This window comes from Rhamphochromis sp. 'chilingali' (genome assembly GCF_963969265.1).
Source record: "Rhamphochromis sp. 'chilingali' genome assembly, chromosome: 17".
Taxonomy (NCBI): Eukaryota; Metazoa; Chordata; class Actinopteri; order Cichliformes; family Cichlidae; genus Rhamphochromis; species Rhamphochromis sp. 'chilingali'.
The window spans coordinates 6568667-6587638 of record NC_137944.1 but is presented as its reverse complement, the minus strand read 5'-3'; the positions used below and the strand labels follow the sequence as shown (position 1 = coordinate 6587638).

The following is an 18972-nucleotide window of genomic DNA, read 5'->3' as shown; positions in this document are numbered from 1 at the left end:
ATGTGCAAAGTCGGACCGTACAAATCGTGGCTGTGTCCCAATTCAGGGTCTGCACGCTTGAAGTACGCATTTCAAGTGCGGTTAAGTCACCGCCATGCATCGACGGCTGTCCCAATTCGAAGTGTGCTTCAAATGCATACTCCAAATGTGCCGTCGATTTCCCCAAATATCAAGCGTGGTCCGTATATATATATATATATATATATATATATATATATATATATATATATATATATCGGCTCTGGTAGAGGCCTGGGAGCTTGAGGGTCCTGCGCAGTATCTTAGCTGTTCCCAGGACTGCGCTCTTCTGGACAGAGATCTCCGATGTTATTCCCGGGATCTGCTGGAGCCACTCGCCTAGCTTGGGAGTCACCGCACCTAGTGCTCCGATTACCACGGGGACCACCGTTACCTTCACCCTCCACATCCTCTCGAGCTCTTCTCTGAGCCCGACGCATTTGTCGGCTGCATTCGGAGCAGTCTACGAATTTGGACAGCCTTCGGCGCGTCGCTATGACATAATCGGTCTACAAATGCGGCCTCAGGAGGATGCAGCCCATAAATTTGGACACGACCATTGACAACTGTTCTGGGCCGCACTATGGCTGTGTCCCAATTCAGGGTCTGCACGCTTGAAGTACGCGCACTACGCGTACTATGTACGGTGCGTACTATAAGTACGAGAAATGCGGAAGTGAGAGGCTTGTGAAATGGGATGGTATACGCTTCGTCGCGCTGTTCAGGTTGCCTAGCAACCATGATAATAATCGCGAGACACGTTACATACAGCTTTGTTTGACAGAAATGAAGGAGAAAAATGTTTTGTTGGTCACTCATTTTTGTCATGACATCACTGTGATTAGTTGAGTATCTGAGACTGAGACCACGGGACTGTAAAACATGATTGTTGGGCTTCATTTCTGTGCTGAACAGTCATTTAAGATTAGTTAATAAATAACAATTAGTTAATGTTGTTCATGAGACTAAAGTCATCTCACTGTGGTAATGTAAATATAATATAGCCAATATTATAGTATTGTCAGATTATTATGATATATATATATATATGTGTGTGTGTACACATATACACACATATACATATATCACTGACTTTCAGCTTGTTGTGTTTGTGGATATGTGGCTGACTTTAATTATTAAACATTCACACATAAATAAGTGACGTCATATTCAGTACTTTTGACAGTTCACTCTTCGGCCGCTCCATCTTATTAGGGAAATTGCTGTATACTGATGCTGTATACACACACTGTTGGGCCTCTCTTCCGTCCTCAAGAGTTTGTAGCAGCAGCCTTCTATTGGGAGCAGTTGCTACTTCTACACACACAGAAGTTCCAGTTGTGGTATACCTTTTAACTTCTATTTGTAGCTTTTAAATGAAGTGTGTCATGTTGTAAATATTGATCAGCAGGAACTAGCACTTGGGCAAAATCAGTTTACCGGTATTAAAACTATGGTAAGTATTTTTTTTTATATCCACTTGGACACTTGTTAATGATACTGTATTTTTGAAAACTAAAATAAAATCCACAATTTTTGTGTCATTCAATTCTGTTCAATCTCACACCGTCTTTTGCAACACAGACTGAAATTAAAGCCATTTTTTAAACTCAGAGTGCAAGTGGAGTATATGTCCCAGAGCTAATTCTATTATTTGAAATAATAAAAATGTTTATCATAGTAAAAACTAGGTTTTGTTAACTTTATCAATTTACGGTCAAATCTTGTGTTTTCATTACAGCTGCCATATTATTATGAGATAGTCACCTCTTCTTGTATGATCTGAAATTTACTGTATTAGTGTTGTTCCTACATCATCATAATAGTTAGCTAATGCCTTTAAAAACTAACACCAGCAAACCAACATGAATTACTTAAACCCACATAGCAAACAGGACTGACCCAGATCCGGCATCAGCTGCCACTTCTGACTGACTGGTGTCATGGCAGGGTGTCTGTCAACCAGATGTGGGCCAGGTCTGGCAATGATGACACTATTTATGTTCCTTTTCCTGTTTTATTTAGAAGACCCAAATGGCATGTTGCAATACTATACTGCTATGGTAGCCAATGTTTTAAATGCAGGTTTGAAAGGTTTGTGAGTGTACACTTTATCCAAAACCTAGTGAGGGTTTACTCATGTTTACCACTGGGTGGCTGTAACTCGGGAGGTAGAGCAGGTCACCTACTGATCGGAAGGTTAGTGGGTAGTAGTAAGCACTCAGTTTAGAGAAAGTGTGTGATTGGGTGAATGTGGCGTGTTGTATAGAGCACTTTGAGTAATCCGGGAGCGTAGAAAAGCGCTATATAAGAATCAGTCCACTCACTGTCTGAACAGAGTTTCCTCATGTCACTTTTGCGCTATTATGTTCCAGCACATGTTGTTATTACATGGCTTGATTAAGGTACACATTAGGCTGACATCTGGGGCCAGAGCTAAAACTTATCTGAGCCAGCACAGGACCAGCAGTTTGTCTGCAACTGGCCTTTTGCTGGCCCATGTGTTGGCCACCTCTGGTAAACCAGATCTGGGCCACCAAAGGGCCGTCATTCTTTGTGGTATGTGGGCCATGTGTATGCACGTTGTGTGGGCCAGATCCAGGCCATACCAATTTTGCTATGTGGGAATTGAATAACAGCAAAGCTAACTTGAGGCCATATTCATTATACTGTATAAATTAATAAAGGACAATTGAAACGCTTATCCCCCCACCCCACAGAACAGTGGTATTTATAAAGAAATACATTTTTGTATTTTTCACCCCACATTGCAAAGCCATAACACCACAACATCGTGATTGGTCAGTTGCAATGATGATTTTGGACCAACATTATTCTGAAAATGCAGAAACAACACTTACACAATCACTCCTCTCCATATGCATTTTTTTCCCCTGAGAGATGAGGCCACCCCAATGTACAAACAGCTGAACGCTCCTGACCCCTGTGCAGTCCTCATCGCAAGTCACTTGGAATAAAAATGTTGTGCATGAAATATTATTAAGCACACAGCGTGGTGCGGCATCAGCCGGTGATGAGATCCACACATCCAGCTATTTTACTGCCAAAGACAAAGAGAGCGAGAGACGGGAGAGAGAGGGGAGAGGGGGAGAGAGAGAGAGAGAGAGAGGGGAGGGTTGTGCGCAGCGTTGGTGCCAATGGGCGCAGGGCTATCTAATTAAACCCCTACCACGTAATCCCAGCTACACCATCCCCCCGTTTAAATCCACTCCGCCGGCGCATACCACTTAAACACATTGCCCTCCCCTGCCGTCCTGTCCAGCCCAGGCTCCTGGAGGAGAGAAAGCTGCCACCACAGCAGCAGCACCATCACTGATGCCTGTCGCCTGTACGGTATCATGGTTTGAAGGGTTCGGCTGCTGTAGCCAGGGGCCACTAAGTCAGTCACTCAGCCTGCGCGTGTGTGGATGTGTGTGAGCGTGCACTGACAAGCGGCAGTAAGAGCACGCGACCGGTCCAGCGACGCTGTTCAGCCAGGAGCTCCGGAGAAAGTCGCACAAGAGCGAGCCGAGACGAGCATCTCTCTCTGTCCTGCAGCAGGGATACCCTCCTCACCGGCACCGACACTGCCTCGCCTATTCGGGTAAGAGGAGCGGGTCGACGTTATTGCTTCAGTTTAGCTTGCTTTTATGCCTAATGTATTCTAGGGCTAATATTCAGTTTCTGGAAAGCGGCGCAGACGCTTTTGTTTACTCGCGGAAACTGTTCGTCTTCCGGCTGCGCGGTGCTGATAAACCGCGTGAACAGACCAGTCGAGCTGAAGATATTCCCGCCTGTAGTATGTGTGTGTTTTTGACTGTTTGTGTCGTTCTCCGGACATTTCTTTAAAATAAAAGGAGGAGAAAAAAACAAGGCTGTTTTTGTACAGCCAATAGGATGAAAGCAGTGTAGGTCTGCCATTTTTATGAATGATCTTCACGCGGGGCAAAAGGATGGAGGCGCGTGGCACTTCTCTGGAACTTCCCTCCCTGCTCTCAGGTCTCAGGTTTGGGCTGCACTGAAGCCTCCGGAAGAAGAGGCAACATCTTTGCCTGCTGGCTTATTTCTAGCCTGATAGTAAATGCGTTACTAGTTAACCACTGAGTGCAAAGCATTTCCGTTCAGAGGAGCCTACGTTAATCACGCTCTTTAATTGCATGATGCATTTTTGCCTAATGTGGAGTTTATAGAAATTTTAAACTAACATCTTTGTTTCTTTTGTACCAGCTGTGTATGCCTGCTTATCAAATAAGATAGTACCAACAAAGACTAGCCCAACATTTCAGGTTGTGATGTCTTTTTTTCTCTGTGAGTGAGGTTAGTTCACTGTTCACGGTTGTTAACACTTTTCCTGGGCATCCACTGTGATTATTACATATCAATACTGGACTGAGAACTGGGTGGGGTGTGCACAAGAGGGAACCAAGAAACAATGAGTGGGAAACACAAACTTTATCAAATATAAATATAAACTACTAGAAAATTGACAAGTTGGCAAGTTGTCATTGTGAAGAGACCTGCCTGCATAAATATGTATTATGAAGCATGTATGCCCTGTAACGATATGCCAGGGACATTAAAGCACAACATCCAACTCAGGGGCTAACAAAAAGCAGTAAATATGTTGGTAGAATTAAAGAAGAAAGTCATTTTGATTTAAGCACACTTTTGCAATGTGAAGGAGTGAATCAAACCAGTGTGAGGCACATGTTGAGGGAATATTGTAATGGTTTGCATCTCGAATTAGCAATAAAGAACACATCATTGTTAGAGATGGGCATGTCAAGTAAAATATATATTCAATATTCACTGGGAACTGTTCTTCCACTCACGCTCTAAGCCAGTGGTCCCCAACGTTTTTTGTTCCATGCACTGGTTTATGTCCAACAATATTTTCACAGACCGGCCTTTAAGGTGTCTGTATAAATACAACAAAATAAAACCAGTACCAGTACCAAAAAAGAAGATTTATTCATAACACACGGGAAGAGACCCAGGGAAACTGAGTTAATGATAAAAATGATTTAAAAAAAATAACGCTAAAAACTGATAAAAATCCTGAAAACCATGACTTTCACACGTGAGCCTCAACTCTCAACAACTTACGGACCAGTACTGGTCTGTGGCCCGGGGGTTGGGGACCGCTGCTCTAAACAACTCAGGAATGACTGTTCTGGCTGATGTGTAATGTGCTAGCTTAATGGTGCAACATAACGATAAACTGGACTTCCTCTAAGTTCTGAACGCGTTCCGAAAAATATGTTTTGCTGGCTGTCGTTGTCTCTGATTGTGTTTGTTATTACCTGTTTGTACAGCAGCACCAACTATGACTGTGACAGACACTTTGCCAGTGGAATAGCTGGTAGTTAGTGGGTCATTTTTATAATTTTTGTTGTTTTGTTTAGCTTTAATGGTAAATGGTCTGTATTTGTATAGCTTTACTAAGGACCCCAAAGCGCTTTACACATTCAGTCATCCACCCATTCACACACTGGTGATGGCAAGTTACATTGTAGCCACAGCTGCCCTGGGGCGCACTGACAGAGGCGAGGCTGCCGGACACTGACGCCACCGGGCCCTCTGACCACCACCAATAGGTAACGGGTGAAGTGTCTTGCCCAAGGACACAACGACCAAGACTGTCCAAGCCGGGGCTCAAACCGGCAACCTTCCGATTACAAGACGAACTCCCAACTCTTGAGCCACGATCGCCCTAAACTGCATATTACATTACCACACTTGTTTGGCATTAGTAGTACACTGCATTCAACCACCCAGCAGTAAAATCAAGGAAGATATGTTGACAAGACAAAGGACAGTCATCTTAATGACTGTTTGAGTATTAGAAAATCGTGACTAACCCCAAATGTTACATTAGTTAACATTAAATAATATTATTTACAGTGATGCATTAAAGGAAGACAGTGGAACCTTTTTTTTCCAACATAATTTGGACTTATGGTACTTTTAACATAACATATCATTTTTGAAAGGGCAACCCCCCCCCCCCCCCCAAGGATGGGGCTGTGACACCCCAGACTCCCTGCTTTAGGTGCACCCCTGTTTAGGACCTCTGCTCTGCTTTTTCCTGGAGATAGCACACCAGCTTCGCTGATAGCACGACACATTGTCTCTGTCTTTTCTTTCCTAAATGCCACACAGCTATTGCTCGCCTTCTGTATAATCCTTTCAGATTTACCATCAGGCTTGGCACAGGGCGCAGACAAGCGAAATCTGTGCAGGCAGTCAGGAATACTGACTGCCGCATGATTGGCAGCTCATGGTGGGGGAGTGGGGGTGAAAGCCTTTGTGGTCATTCTCTAGCTGTCATTTAGGGCAGCTAATGACGAAGAGAATGATGAGAGAGACCATTTTAACATGGCCATTTTCAGCCCGACCCCAGGTTAATGGGAATGTGGAGGCACGGCCCCAACAAATTGATCCGTGTTTGGGGCTTGTGTTGTAAGGGAACCTGCTGAATTCTGTCTGAAGTGAGCAGAATTGTGCTGCTCATGTTTTTGGTGGGTAGAGGCAGCATTTAGCCTGCATCTGCTTGTCTAGTTGTTACATAAGAAGATAAATGTGCGCTGGAGCACTACTCTCTCAGTCACTTGGACTCATAAGCACCCCCGCCTGCACACACACTTCTAACTCGTGCTTGTATATACACATGAAAAGAGGTTTTAACCCTGAAGCACCTTGCAAAAGATCGATGTCGCAGTCAACGTGTATATCAATGAGGCAAGTGAGTTGCAGAGTTGAGGAAATGGCCTCATTAGTATCTCTTACTGTCTTTGGTGGTTTTTTCACGCATTGCTTCTGTGTGAATAATGCATCCCTTTCTATGTTCTACACTGCAGGCTCTCACATTATGGGAAACAATGTAGCCTTGCTCATTTATGTGACCCTGCTCTCACATAATGCCGCCAGAAATTCTTGACAAGATAGATGCAGCCTCAAAGTCACTTTCAATTAAGGTTACATGTGAAGGCAGGTCAGCAGGGACATTCAGACTCAGCATCTTGGAGATCTTTCTTGAAGAGACACAAGGAAATCCTGTGAATCTGTGGCGGCGACAGCTCAGGCGGTAGAGCAGGTCATCTGCATGGTTCGATACATCCAAAGTATACTCGGGTAGGATACTGAACTTTATGTTGCATTTCCGATGCAATCCTTGGAGTGTGAATGTGTGTAAAAACAAAGTGCTTGTATTAATAAGGGTGATTGAGGCGTGCTGTTTAAAATGCTTTGAGTGCTCAAGTAGGAAAGTGCTATGTAAGAACCAGTCCATTTATCATGTGACTGAGGCCGGGGAAACGTACATGTCCAAAACAGCTCCAGGCTTAAAGTTGGGTTAACTACCCCGCCCCTGCAAAAGTGTGCTGTTTGTACATCTTCCAGTAACCTGATAGATTCGAAAGGTCAGAGGATTTTTATTTATTTTTCTCTGAGGAGAACTCCAAGGCCTTTCCGGGAAAAAAAAAACAATACAAAACAAAACAGTCATTATGCGAAAAGAGAAGAGAGACTTCAAATGAGTGTAAAATGGATCTGTGGTCTGTAGCATAACACAGTAATGGGTGGAAATGGAAATCGTTCAGTTTATCTTTTACAAGAGTGATATTACATTTAATTAGCAAAATGTGAGCAGTCACTTTCCCATGAACCATCATAACTGGATTTTAATGATGCTGTTAGGTACTAATGTACACAAGACTTTCTTCGTTTAAATGATTCATGGCCCTTTGAATTTCTCTTATAAGCAACTTAAATAACCTTTATAGTCAAACTGTGATTTTTCTAAATAAAATTTGAACAGGATTTTGTTGATTCGGTGACACATTGACTCAATTCATTCTGCGAAAGCAACATGATCACCTACTGTACCTAAACCACATAACTAACAAAAACAAGACATTATTAATGCCCCAATAAGTTGGATCATCTTCGTAACGTTGGTACGCGATTGCTGTCATTTTTGTTTCGTAACAATTTTGTATCAATAATACTATAAACCTTTATTGCTTCGATAGAGCCATGCCTCATGTAAGTTAATGACTCAACGTGTTGGCAGGGTTTCTCCATGATTTGCATGTTTCAAATTTTGGTAAATGGACTTGTAATAGAAAGTGATTTACTACTTACTCATTGTGAACACTTTAAGTATTTTCTATTACAAGCATCATTTACCCAGTTACAAACATTGATGACAGTTTCTTTTCTATGCCTAAATGCCTTGTCTAACATTCGGGCACACACTCTCATGGATGTATTGGGGGAAACTTGGGGTTCAGTATCTTGTCTGAGGATACGTCAACATGCAGAATGAAGCAGCACGGAGTCGAGCTACCGACCTCCCGATTTGCTCTACCTTCTGTACCACAGTAGAAAATGTGGTATTCGTGGGACCACACTGCTTAAAGTGTTAAAAAAACAAAAATCTTAATTTATTTAGATGGAACCTCAAAACTGTAGCAACTGACTGTGCTGATAGTAATAATGCTAACTAACAGAAATAGTTTGATAGTAATTTTTTCATGCATGCTCAATCATCCAGGTAAGTAAATCCTCAAAAGTTCATTCTGTTCATCAGATGAACAGAATCAACTTTTTTATAGCGTAAACTATAAATAGTAAATGTGTATACACTTCGCTTCAGAGATATCAACTGAAGTTGAAATGATTCCAAGCTGTACTCTCATGTAATACCACTTTGAATCACAAGGTGGCACAGCAAATCATTTTACACTCACCACCCAGTTGGTGAGTGGTTGGTGGAGGGTGGTCGCTGTTGCCAACTGATTGCAAAGAAGAGGCTGCACCAAAATCCTCTGTGTGGTTGCTTTGGTCGCTAGCAGATTGCTGTTGCCACCAATGGTTGGTGCCCAGACTAATAACAAGGAGATTTTTGGTGCTGCACCGTATTCCTTTTTGCGACCAGTTTCACACTAGTGTTTGCCAGCAGCCCCTCTTTATGCCTGTGTACAATGGGCTTTAACAATTGATTTTACAGCAGCTTCCACAAACTTTCCAACTGGTTTTGGAATATGCATTTTTCCCTTGCAACTTGTGGTTGCCATATCATCACTGACTGGTCTGTGAGCCTGTCTGACCGGGGTTTTAACATGGCCTGATTTCCAACATGAGGCATAATATTGTTAAGCTTATGTTAGCTCAGATGGACATAGATCCTGTTTCTGTCACACTTACTTGTTTCTGAAGTTGAAAGAGCACAGATGACACAGCTTCCTAAAAACAAGCTTAGAAATATTAGATTAGTTAGAAGTCATCCATCAAGATAGAAATAGATGTAAATGTTTGAAGCCGACTTAAAAGAAAAAACCAACAGTTATTTAAGTTCAGCATAATCTGGAAGAATCGAAGCTAGTTCATAAAAAGAACCGTTAAAATCATGCCGCAAAGGCAGAGTTTGGTGTGACAGGTACGACGAGCTGCAAAAAAGATTAGATCCTACATTTCCCACAGGGCAAGAGACTAATGTCCACTTTCACCAAGCCCAACTCTCCTTCAAATAACACAAGAAAAATTCAATGAATCCTGTTCTAAAGGTGCTCTGGTGACATCAGTGTGACATTCCAGGGTTACAAACCTACAGAAGGTATTCAACTATAACTGCTTTTTTAGACTCAGTAGCATTTTTTGATTACACTTCACACATGTGTAAAACGAGTGGAGTGCTCCTTAAAAAGACACAAAACTACGTCAAACTTCACACATAGCTTGAGGGTCGTGAATGCTTACATGATCATTATGGGATGAGTGGGAATCAGCAACTCAGACAGAGATGTTTTCATGGTCATCTCTGTGTGTGGATGTGTTTTCACGTGATCTGTTCGGGAGTGGGATGTAACCCACAAGGGTTAACGCAATGTCCATGCATCCCATGTGCGCCGCCGGCCACATAATCTGCTCTGATCCTAGTTGGGAGGGGCGTCTTCTGACTGTCAGACATCCAGTCTGATAATGACTGCGATAAGGCCGAGAGAGCAGCTGCTCTGCTGGAGGTGGATGGTTTAAAGCAAAATGCTAAAATCCAAAGATTTTACCTATCAGTCCGAGGTGAACCTCCATTTACTCTGTGGGCTTATTAGAGCATCGGTCCTGGGTAAATTAGCACAGTAGTGCTTTGCATTTTATGAGCATCTTTTGAATCAAGCGAATGAGACATGAAGCTTAATCAAGACTATTGTTCAGGCTCCTTATTGTAAGATCTAGCTACTCTGTCTCAAATCTCTGTCTGAAATCAAAAGGAAACAATCTGAGTTCTGGATTTGACAGAAGTGTTTTGTGACGCTTCTTTTTGTCCTCTAATAAAAGGACCGAAAATAAGTGAAGAAGGAAAGAGCAGGGAGTTAAAACAATAAAGTAGCTAGTGAAAAACAATAAAACAGATCACAGGAAAGCAAGAAGACTCTGAGTGGAGGTTTTATTTATGAAATGACTGTAATTCTGCTTGTTTGCCTCTTGATCTCTCCTTGCCTCTCCTCTTGCCATTAGGAGGCTGAAAGGGCAGCCAATTACTCCCTGAGCTCGGTGTGCAGTTTGGCTAATGAAGCCAGGGGAGGAAAAAAATATGTGAGAGCAGGTTCTTTAGCATAAAAGGGCCACAAGCTCTCAACTGATAAGGCGTGGTGGGGAACACACAAACATGCACACGCGCTTCAGATCATATCTCAGTGCAGCTTTATCTTCCATGTCTCTCCCAGACCACAAAAATATTTCACTTTAGTGTCTTTAGAGCGATTTCTCTCTTCATCTCTTCCGTTCAATCAAATCTCTTCCTGTCCATCCACAAAAGTACCTCTCTGTCTGTCTCTTTGTCGATTCCAAAAGGCTCCCTAAGAAGCGAAAAGTAGTTTAATTAGTCCCTTCACTCCAAGAAGCTGTACAGTAGGAGAGAAAACAAAAATATCTTCTGTTCTCAGGGCGCTCCCCTGACTCTTCGCTCCTCCGGGCCTTCTCTCTCAATTTAGATGCCTCCCTTCCACCTGAACATAATGCAAGGAATTTTATGGAAGAATAACCACCAGCTGTGTCTCCACCTCAGTCTCATAAACATAAACAAAGTGGTGGTTGTTGTCGCGTCTGTGTTTTCTTATTTATTTATTATTATATATGTCACTCTAATTGTATTGAACATGGAGATAAAATGTTCCCGGTGACAAATTCAGCCCGTGCCTTGGAACAGTCAGTTAAGCGTCGCCACCAGTAGCCTTCTTGCAGGGCTCCCGCGACAGTAACAGAGAGCCAATCAGAAATAAGAAAATCGATCTGGGATCGGCCGGTTTGTATGCATTTACAAGCAGCCGTAACAACTGCAGACTCATTTCTCCGGCTGCTGGTGCAATCACACAGCAACCTCCTTCTGTCGAACTGTGAGCAAAAGAGCAGCATTATTCTGTGGAGTCTGCTCGGTTACTGTAAATGCGCTTCCTGTCTTTCAGGCCGTGGCATGGTGCTCTTATAATGTGAACAGCTTTTTTCCCCCCTGTTCCCTCATTTGACACAGTCACTTGTATGTTTCTGGAGACTCTTTTTCTTTTGTCTCCTTTGCAGCTGGGAATATGACTTTTTGCATACTGACTGATCACACTAATGAGCACGTATTGATGCTGCTGCTGCTTCAGAGCTGTTGGTTTGAATTACCACTAATCAATGGCATCGTATGAGGAAGGGATCATACAGGTCTGTGGACTCCCTGCGAGTAACTACCTACTGCAACGCTCCCCTGAGTACTACATACCTTAAGGGGCTTTCCTTTTCTGTTTGCCTTCCTACCACCAATAGGAGGGCTAGTGTGACATATTAGTTGGCATAGCAACAGCTAGAATGGTGTCGATGGTAGTAGCCTGCAAAAGGAACTGTCAGAAGGTGGTGGTAGTGCTCCTGAAAAGTGTTTACCAGCCCCCATTAAACAAACAAGAAGGAAAACATGTTACTAAGTTCCAGGTGTGGCAGGTGTGGCGTGGTGACGTTAGAAGCTACTGAACGAGCAGGAGAAGCTTGGAAAACCAAAGACTAATTAGAAAGAACTTAAAATGAAACGTGAGAGAGTGTAACTGCGTAAAGTTAGCCTGTTAGCAGTTAGCAGGGTGGTGGGAGATCTAGTCGAGTAATTGCCAGGATATCATTTTGTATTTTTTCCCAACTTTCCCATCTGTACTGATTAATCTTTTGGCTCACTGTGGTGAGGGATAGCATCTAGTAAAACACAGGAATTCAGATCCACCTCAGCTGTTTTTACTTACTTTATTATCTAATTTCAGATTCAGCACATTGTTTCACTTTATGTGAATACCCAGTCAGAGGAAATGCTAATGAAGCTTTAACAAATTGAAAAAAAAAATTTCTCAGGTAGCTAAGGTCCAAATCCCACTATAATGCCACTGTTATATATATTTTTTCTTATCTGGCAGTTCTCTGTGTCACAGTATTAAAGGCATTCTTACATCCAGACAAATCAGTCTACAGTTACATCACTCAAACGGTCCTCCACAGAGCTGGAGAGTATCTGTCTTGAAATAAAAGGCAAGAAAAAAATCCACAGATGGGGTTCCAAGATCTTTGATAGTTTATTATTCCTTCAGTGTCAATACACAAAAAGGAATACTTCCATTAAAGGTCATAAGATCTCTGAAAAGATTCCTCTGATCCTAAAATACCTATTGATTTGGGCCAGGGCTGAACTGGTGCCATGCAAAATGGTTTACATTACAAACATTATTCTTTTCAGTCATTGATTTCCTTTTCTAATTTGTAGCTATTCTCATGGAGTCAAACATCATTCTGTGACTTCATGATGATAATTGCTGAATCTTTGCAGCACAGTGGCAAAATGCTTTTTCTGACTAAAAGATTATAGCATTATCTTATAGCATAACACTTATACTGTGAAATTTACCCCATAATCATTCTGTAAATAATAAACCACTCCCTAAACTCGCTAGTTTCTGAATGAATGCCGCATAAAAATAATGCTAACTGTAATATCTTCCTTTGTTTCTTCCACCATGAGAAACATGATCGGCTAATTCTCCTTCAAATTACCCTTGACTCTGGGGTTGGCTTAGAGCTGGAGTTGGTCCCTGAGTGCTGCACACAGCTGCCCACTGCTCTTAATACTTGGTTTGGTTAAATGCACATATAGAAAGATTTCCCCATAATAGGATAACCTTACTTAATTTAATATGAATGCTACCTAAACATACTCAATCCTAAACTTAGTTGTGGATTTAATGCCGTTGCTTTCAGCTGTGGTGCTTCTGCTGCATCACTTAACTGATGTCACATGTTACATCAGTGTTTTATGTCCCTGCCTCTGAATTCATATTCAAAGCTGCTAACTTCACATCTCTGTAAAATTGATCCATGGATTTTAATTTTAACTACTTGACTTATTCGAAATTACATTTGATTTATTTTACTGACGTTAAGGCTCTGGGACTACCTTTAGTCTTAATAATGCTACAGATCCAACCGCTGGTGTAAAACTGCCAAATCAAAGATGGAGAGCTAGCTGCTGTGGTGTCACCACAGCAAAAGACCACCCAAAAGCATTTTTATGCTACCATGTTACCTATGAATACGAGATAAGTTAATCTGTTCACCCTAAGTGCCTCAATAGCTCAACTTTGGAACATGAAACAGTTTCACGATGCAATGGTTTATACATTAAACTAAACTACTCATGATGCAGTTAAGAAGAAAACTATGCGCCCTTGCAAACTGCTCCTCAGATGGTTTGGTGATGTATTTATTTTTTTGCCTTGACATACTAAAGAATAAACCAAAATAACCTACTTAATTAAAGGGCAAGGGGGTAGTCCCACTTAAATAGACTAGCTGTAGCTTTAGGATCTGAAAAGCAAAGGTAGTGTTGAAGAGCATTAAACCTGTAGACTTTCTAATAGCCAATAGAAGGTTTTTTTCTGGTTTGAAAAGGAAGTCTGATTCTATAGACACCTATGGGAAAATGGCACGTCTGCTGTCTTGCCCTGAGACCTCAGTAAAATGTTTCCCAACACATTTACTGTCTCTGTCTTTAGTTACATTTTATTGAATACAACACAATGTTTGTTTTATGAATTTTGGTCCCCATTAGAGGATAAGTAGGGTGGGCCCATAGTTATTCTCATATGAGCATGCAGTGTCACGTCCACTCTTCAGTTTCCACTATCGTCAAGATGTTGATAGTGGAAATTTTCTGCCCAGGGCTTCACAACAGAGCTTCACTGACCACCAGTTGCCATCTTTTATATACAGTCTGTGCCTAAAACACTTACACTCCAAGTTGAGGTTTTCTGTTATGGACTGAATTTGTTTTTCAGAAGCAAGTTAGATCTTTGCTGTAGCTCAGAACAAAACTGTACCTTGTTCTTGTAAGTCAGATATTGGGTTGAAATAAGCTGTTTTCTTGTGAAGCCTTTTGAATTTTTTTTCAAATGCATTTTTCCCAAAGGATCCCGCCTTGAATTTAAATGCTGAGTACATTAAACATGCACTGTTTACAGTAAACAAGAAAAACAAGAAGCAGAGCTCATTTCATTTTTTTTTTTGCCTCAATTTATACCCTGGTGCAGTAAGGAATCTCTCTTCCAGTGGTTGCATTATAAAAACGAGTAACCCGAGCAGCGGCTAAGCAGCACGAATTCTTTGCTCGGTGTCGATGGACTGATGTGTGAGCTTCACAGCCTGCAGGAGACAAAGGAGTAGGTAGAGTGTCAGAACAAGAGAGTCTACAAGCAAGAGACATGAAGTTGCCTGAATGCGTGAGCGTGCCCTGCACTTCAATACACTGCAAGTCACAGCACTGCATTGTGGGATATCTTCATCATGCAGCTATCGGCGAGACGCGATCGTTTCTGAAGGGGAAATTCTTGCTGAGCTGGCTCTCTCCCTTCACGGCAAAGGCTGAGGGTGGGCTGGACTTTTATTTAATGCTTCCTCTGTTTTCATGGCTGGTTCAGTGAATCTGAAAGTGAGACATCTATAATGTGGGAAGGTGTGGAGTGTGTTTTTTAGCTGTCCCTGTGTCTCCTGTCCCAGGCTTAATCCATCTCTCTGCATATGCAGCACTGCATTTAAGAAAGGATCTACATACATTCCTCACTCTTGAATTGTTTAATGTGGCTTTACTTGTCTTTTTATCTTAAGCAGACCAGGGCAAGCAAACCGGCTGCACATTCAGGGACGCGTCATCAGCTACATTCAATCAAACATCGCTGTGACAAGAGAGAAGTCACAGTGAAATAGGCAAGGCTGAGCAGGAGGTAGATTATGGTTGTGAGAACACAAAGTGGGGGTTAAATCCTCTTTATGTAAGTATGTTTGAGGGCAATGTTCTTTGCTTCATTTTAATATGGTGACTTAAGGGCAGGATCTCTCCCTCTTCTGCAACAGGGATACTCATCGGAGCTGGAATCAGTGTAATCACCAAGTGTAACACAGGGAATTTGAATTTGAGGATCTTCTTAGGACAACTCTGCGTTATGTACAGATAATAGGATTATTCTGAATAGCAGCCAAAGACATGCAATGACGAGTAAATATTACATGTTCTTTCTTTAATGACAAGAAAGTTTTAAGAAGTAATATTGTCAAAGCATTGGAACAACATTAGTCTAAATTATTTGGACAGTGCAAAATGGAAGTGATATGAATAAAAATGAATGTCTTTACTCGACATACTGTCACATAATGTGTGAAATGAAGCAATATGGCACCTACAGTTCTCCTACACATGCTCTGCAAACAGAAACACTGCCAGGTTATATATATTTTAAGTTCCATTCAGTACATTCTGCTTTGTGAGTCACGCATTTCCAAAGGATGTGTGATCTCCATATGATGGCTGATGCGAGGTGGAATTCATCCAAGAAGTATGGGGGGGGGGGGGTTGCTGGTGATTTTCTTGGACAATTAGCAAATGTCACAGAGAACATGCAACGTCGCCACGAGAGATGTGGTAGAGGAAGAATGAAGGGAACCAGATATGGGGGAAATGAAGTGGAAAGCTAAACAGAGAGCGAGAGAGAGGGGACAAAAAAGCGAAAGGGTCGCAACCTTGTCGTCAGTGTTTGTGCCAGCTAGCAGCTGGAAAAGACTGATGCTCCTGCCTCTCCCATCTGCCTTTCACACCCCGCCCCGCCAACCATCAGCTCCACATGACCAAAGCTTCTCGTTTCTCTTCTCATGTAACTGTGACTTTTTCTGTTTTCTATCACCCGCCTTAAGATCAATCTTAATTTCACTGATGAATAACTTTTGTCTAAGTTTCCCACACGACTTTTTTTCTAACGATAACGAGGCGATAACTAGGGATGGGTATCGAAAACCGGTTCTTGTTGAGAACTGGTTCCCACTGTTTCAATTCCTTGGAATCGTTTGCCACTTTTAAAAACGATTCCCTTATCGATTCCAGTCGCCCCGAATGACGTCATCACGCTGAGTAGCGTCTTTTACCCAGTAGGAAACACGGCGCCTGAGCGGCACAAACGCTCAAAAGTTTGGTTACACTTTATGAGAAAGGATGACAACAGGGCAACGTGCAATACTTGCAAAGTAGAGATTTCATCAAAGGGAGGAAACACTACGAATATGCAAAAGCATTTGCTCAAAAAACACGCGATTGCTTTCAACGAATGTCGTGTTTTTGATCTGCTCCGGACTAGCGAAGCTCAACCCAGCAGCAGCGGTAGCGTTTCCACGTCCTCTCCCGTTAATACTGCAGGTAACTAATCAATTAGCATTGCATATTATGTTAGCGCGATTTACCTTATTACAAAACCTGCTATTACTGTCCGTTGCATTTAGATAACCATGATGAGAGAGACAGAGTCTGGCTGGCTCAGATGCTGGCAGTTCTCGCTGCAGTCTACCGGTAGCGTCTCCTTTCAGGCCAGGATAGACGAATGTCACCCAGCAGTGTCTAAGTTTGTGGTCAAAGGCTTGCACCCATTTGCCACAGCAGATGCCCCCGATTTCACTTTGGTAAGTGAATGTGTTTAATTGTAGGCAGGGACATTACTGGATATTCTTGTGTAATTGCTACAGAATAATTTATGTTACACTTTGTTATTGCTACAGGAGAATATTTATTTTATTATTTTACATATACATTTTTTTTCCTGGGGACCCTGTGACACCCCATTGAAGAGCCGTAGGCTGTGAATCTCTTAAGATCTCACTGTTGGGTTTGTAAGGCCATGTTACTCCTAAATTTCTATCTTGTTCAAAGAGAAGATATAAAACACAGTTCTAAGCTAATCGACTTTAGTGTTCTCCTTTAAAAAAAAAAAAGAATCGATAAGAGAATCGATAAGGAATCGAATCGTTAAACAGAATCGAAAATGGAATCGGAATCGTTAAAATCTTATCAATACCCATCCCTAGCGATAACTAAATAAATACTAATGCAGTGAAAAATCCATGATGACATGCATTGACACTTTCTTCATAAATGAGACGAAAAATTACGCAGATTGAAAAGCTGTTTGCATAAAAACATACTTGGTTTTTCCAAAAAAGGCTCAGGCTGGGGTCAAGTACATTAGAGGGTTACCTAGGCAACTTGAATGTCCACTTGCCACTGAATTGAGAAGAGTCACTCTTTCTTTCGGACACAGCTTTATACCTAACAGGGTTAACAACTTTAAGGTGTCGCTGTCCATGTAGCGTTAATAGTGTGGTTTTATTTTGTTTTCTTTGTTGTTCTTTGTTTCCTCACTGTAACCATAGGCAAGCAGAATATTTATTTTTTATTCTTATTAGGTTGTTCTCCCAAGTCAGGAAACAAAGAAGATAATAATTATAAAACTATACACACATATAAAAAAAAAAAAAAAAATTCCCCACTCGCCCCTGTGGGCGGTCAATCCTTCAAGCTCGGGTCCTCTACCAGAGGCCTGGGAGCTTGAGGGTCCTGTGCAGTATCTTAGCTGTTCCCAGGACTGCGCTCTTCTGGACAGAGATCTCCGATGTTGTTCCCGGGATCTGCTGGAGCCACTCGCCTAGCTTGGGAGTCACTGCGCCTAGTGCTCCGATTACCACTGGGACCACCGTCACCTTCACCCTCCACATCTTCTCGAGCTCTTCTCTGAGCCCTTGGTATTTCTCCAGCTTCTCGTGTTCCTTCTTCCTGATATTGCTGTCATTCGGAACCGCTACATCGATCACTACGGCCGTCTTCTTCTGTTTGTCTACCACCACTATGGTTGGTTAGCCACCACCATTTTGTCCATCTGTATCTGGAAGTCCCACAGGATCTTAGCTCGGTCATTCTCCATCACCCTTGGGGGCGTCTCCCATTTTGACCTTGGGACTTCCATGTTATACTCAGCACAGATGTTCCTGTACACTATGCCGGCCACTTGGTTATGGCGTTCCATGTATGCCTTGCCTGCAAGCATCTTGCACCCTGCTGTTATGTGCTGGATTGTCTCTGGAGCATCTTTACACAGCCTGCACCTGGGGTCTTGCCTGGTGTGATAGACAATCCTCAATGGATCTTGTGCTTAGAGCTTGTTCCTGTGCTGCCATGATTAGTGCTTCCGTGCTGTCTTTCAGTCCAGCTTTGTTCAGCCACTGGTAGGATTTCTGGATATCAGCCACCTTCTCTATCTGCCTGTGGTACATACCGTGCAGGAGCCTGTCCTTCCATGATGGTTCCTCGCCTTCCTCCACTTTCTTGGGTTTCCGCTGTCAGTTGGGGCCATCTTCGTGATGTATTCATGGATGTTCGTTGTCTCATCCTGGACTGTGGTGCTGACACTCACCAGTCCCCGGCCCCCTTCCTTCCGCTTAGCGTACAGCCTCAGGGTGCTGGACTTGGGGTGAAACCCTCCATGCATGGTAAGGAGCTTTCTTGTCTTTATGTCAGTGGCTTGTATCTCCTCCTCTGGCCAGCCTATTACCCCAGCAGGGTACCTGATCACG

General features: G+C 42.5%; 1 protein-coding gene across 4 annotated transcripts in view; it reads left to right on the top strand.

The window, feature by feature from the left end:
* The first annotated feature begins 3260 nt into the window (after window positions 1–3260).
* Window positions 3261–18972, top strand: part of LOC308384925 (hippocalcin-like protein 1) — a 51724-nt gene continuing 36012 nt past the window's right edge. Inside the window, exons 1-2 of one of the 4 annotated variants that reach the window (XM_080863590.1) lie at window positions 16496–16768; window positions 16852–17028. In XM_080863590.1, the coding sequence (XP_080719716.1) occupies window positions 16858–17028 (171 nt within the window). In that variant the 5' untranslated portion in view covers window positions 16496–16768; window positions 16852–16857. Of the gene's footprint in view, window positions 3623–16495; window positions 16769–16851; window positions 17029–18972 lie in introns of those variants that run through there. The other 3 variants (XM_080863591.1, XM_080863593.1, XM_080863592.1) reach the window with 3 other exon arrangements.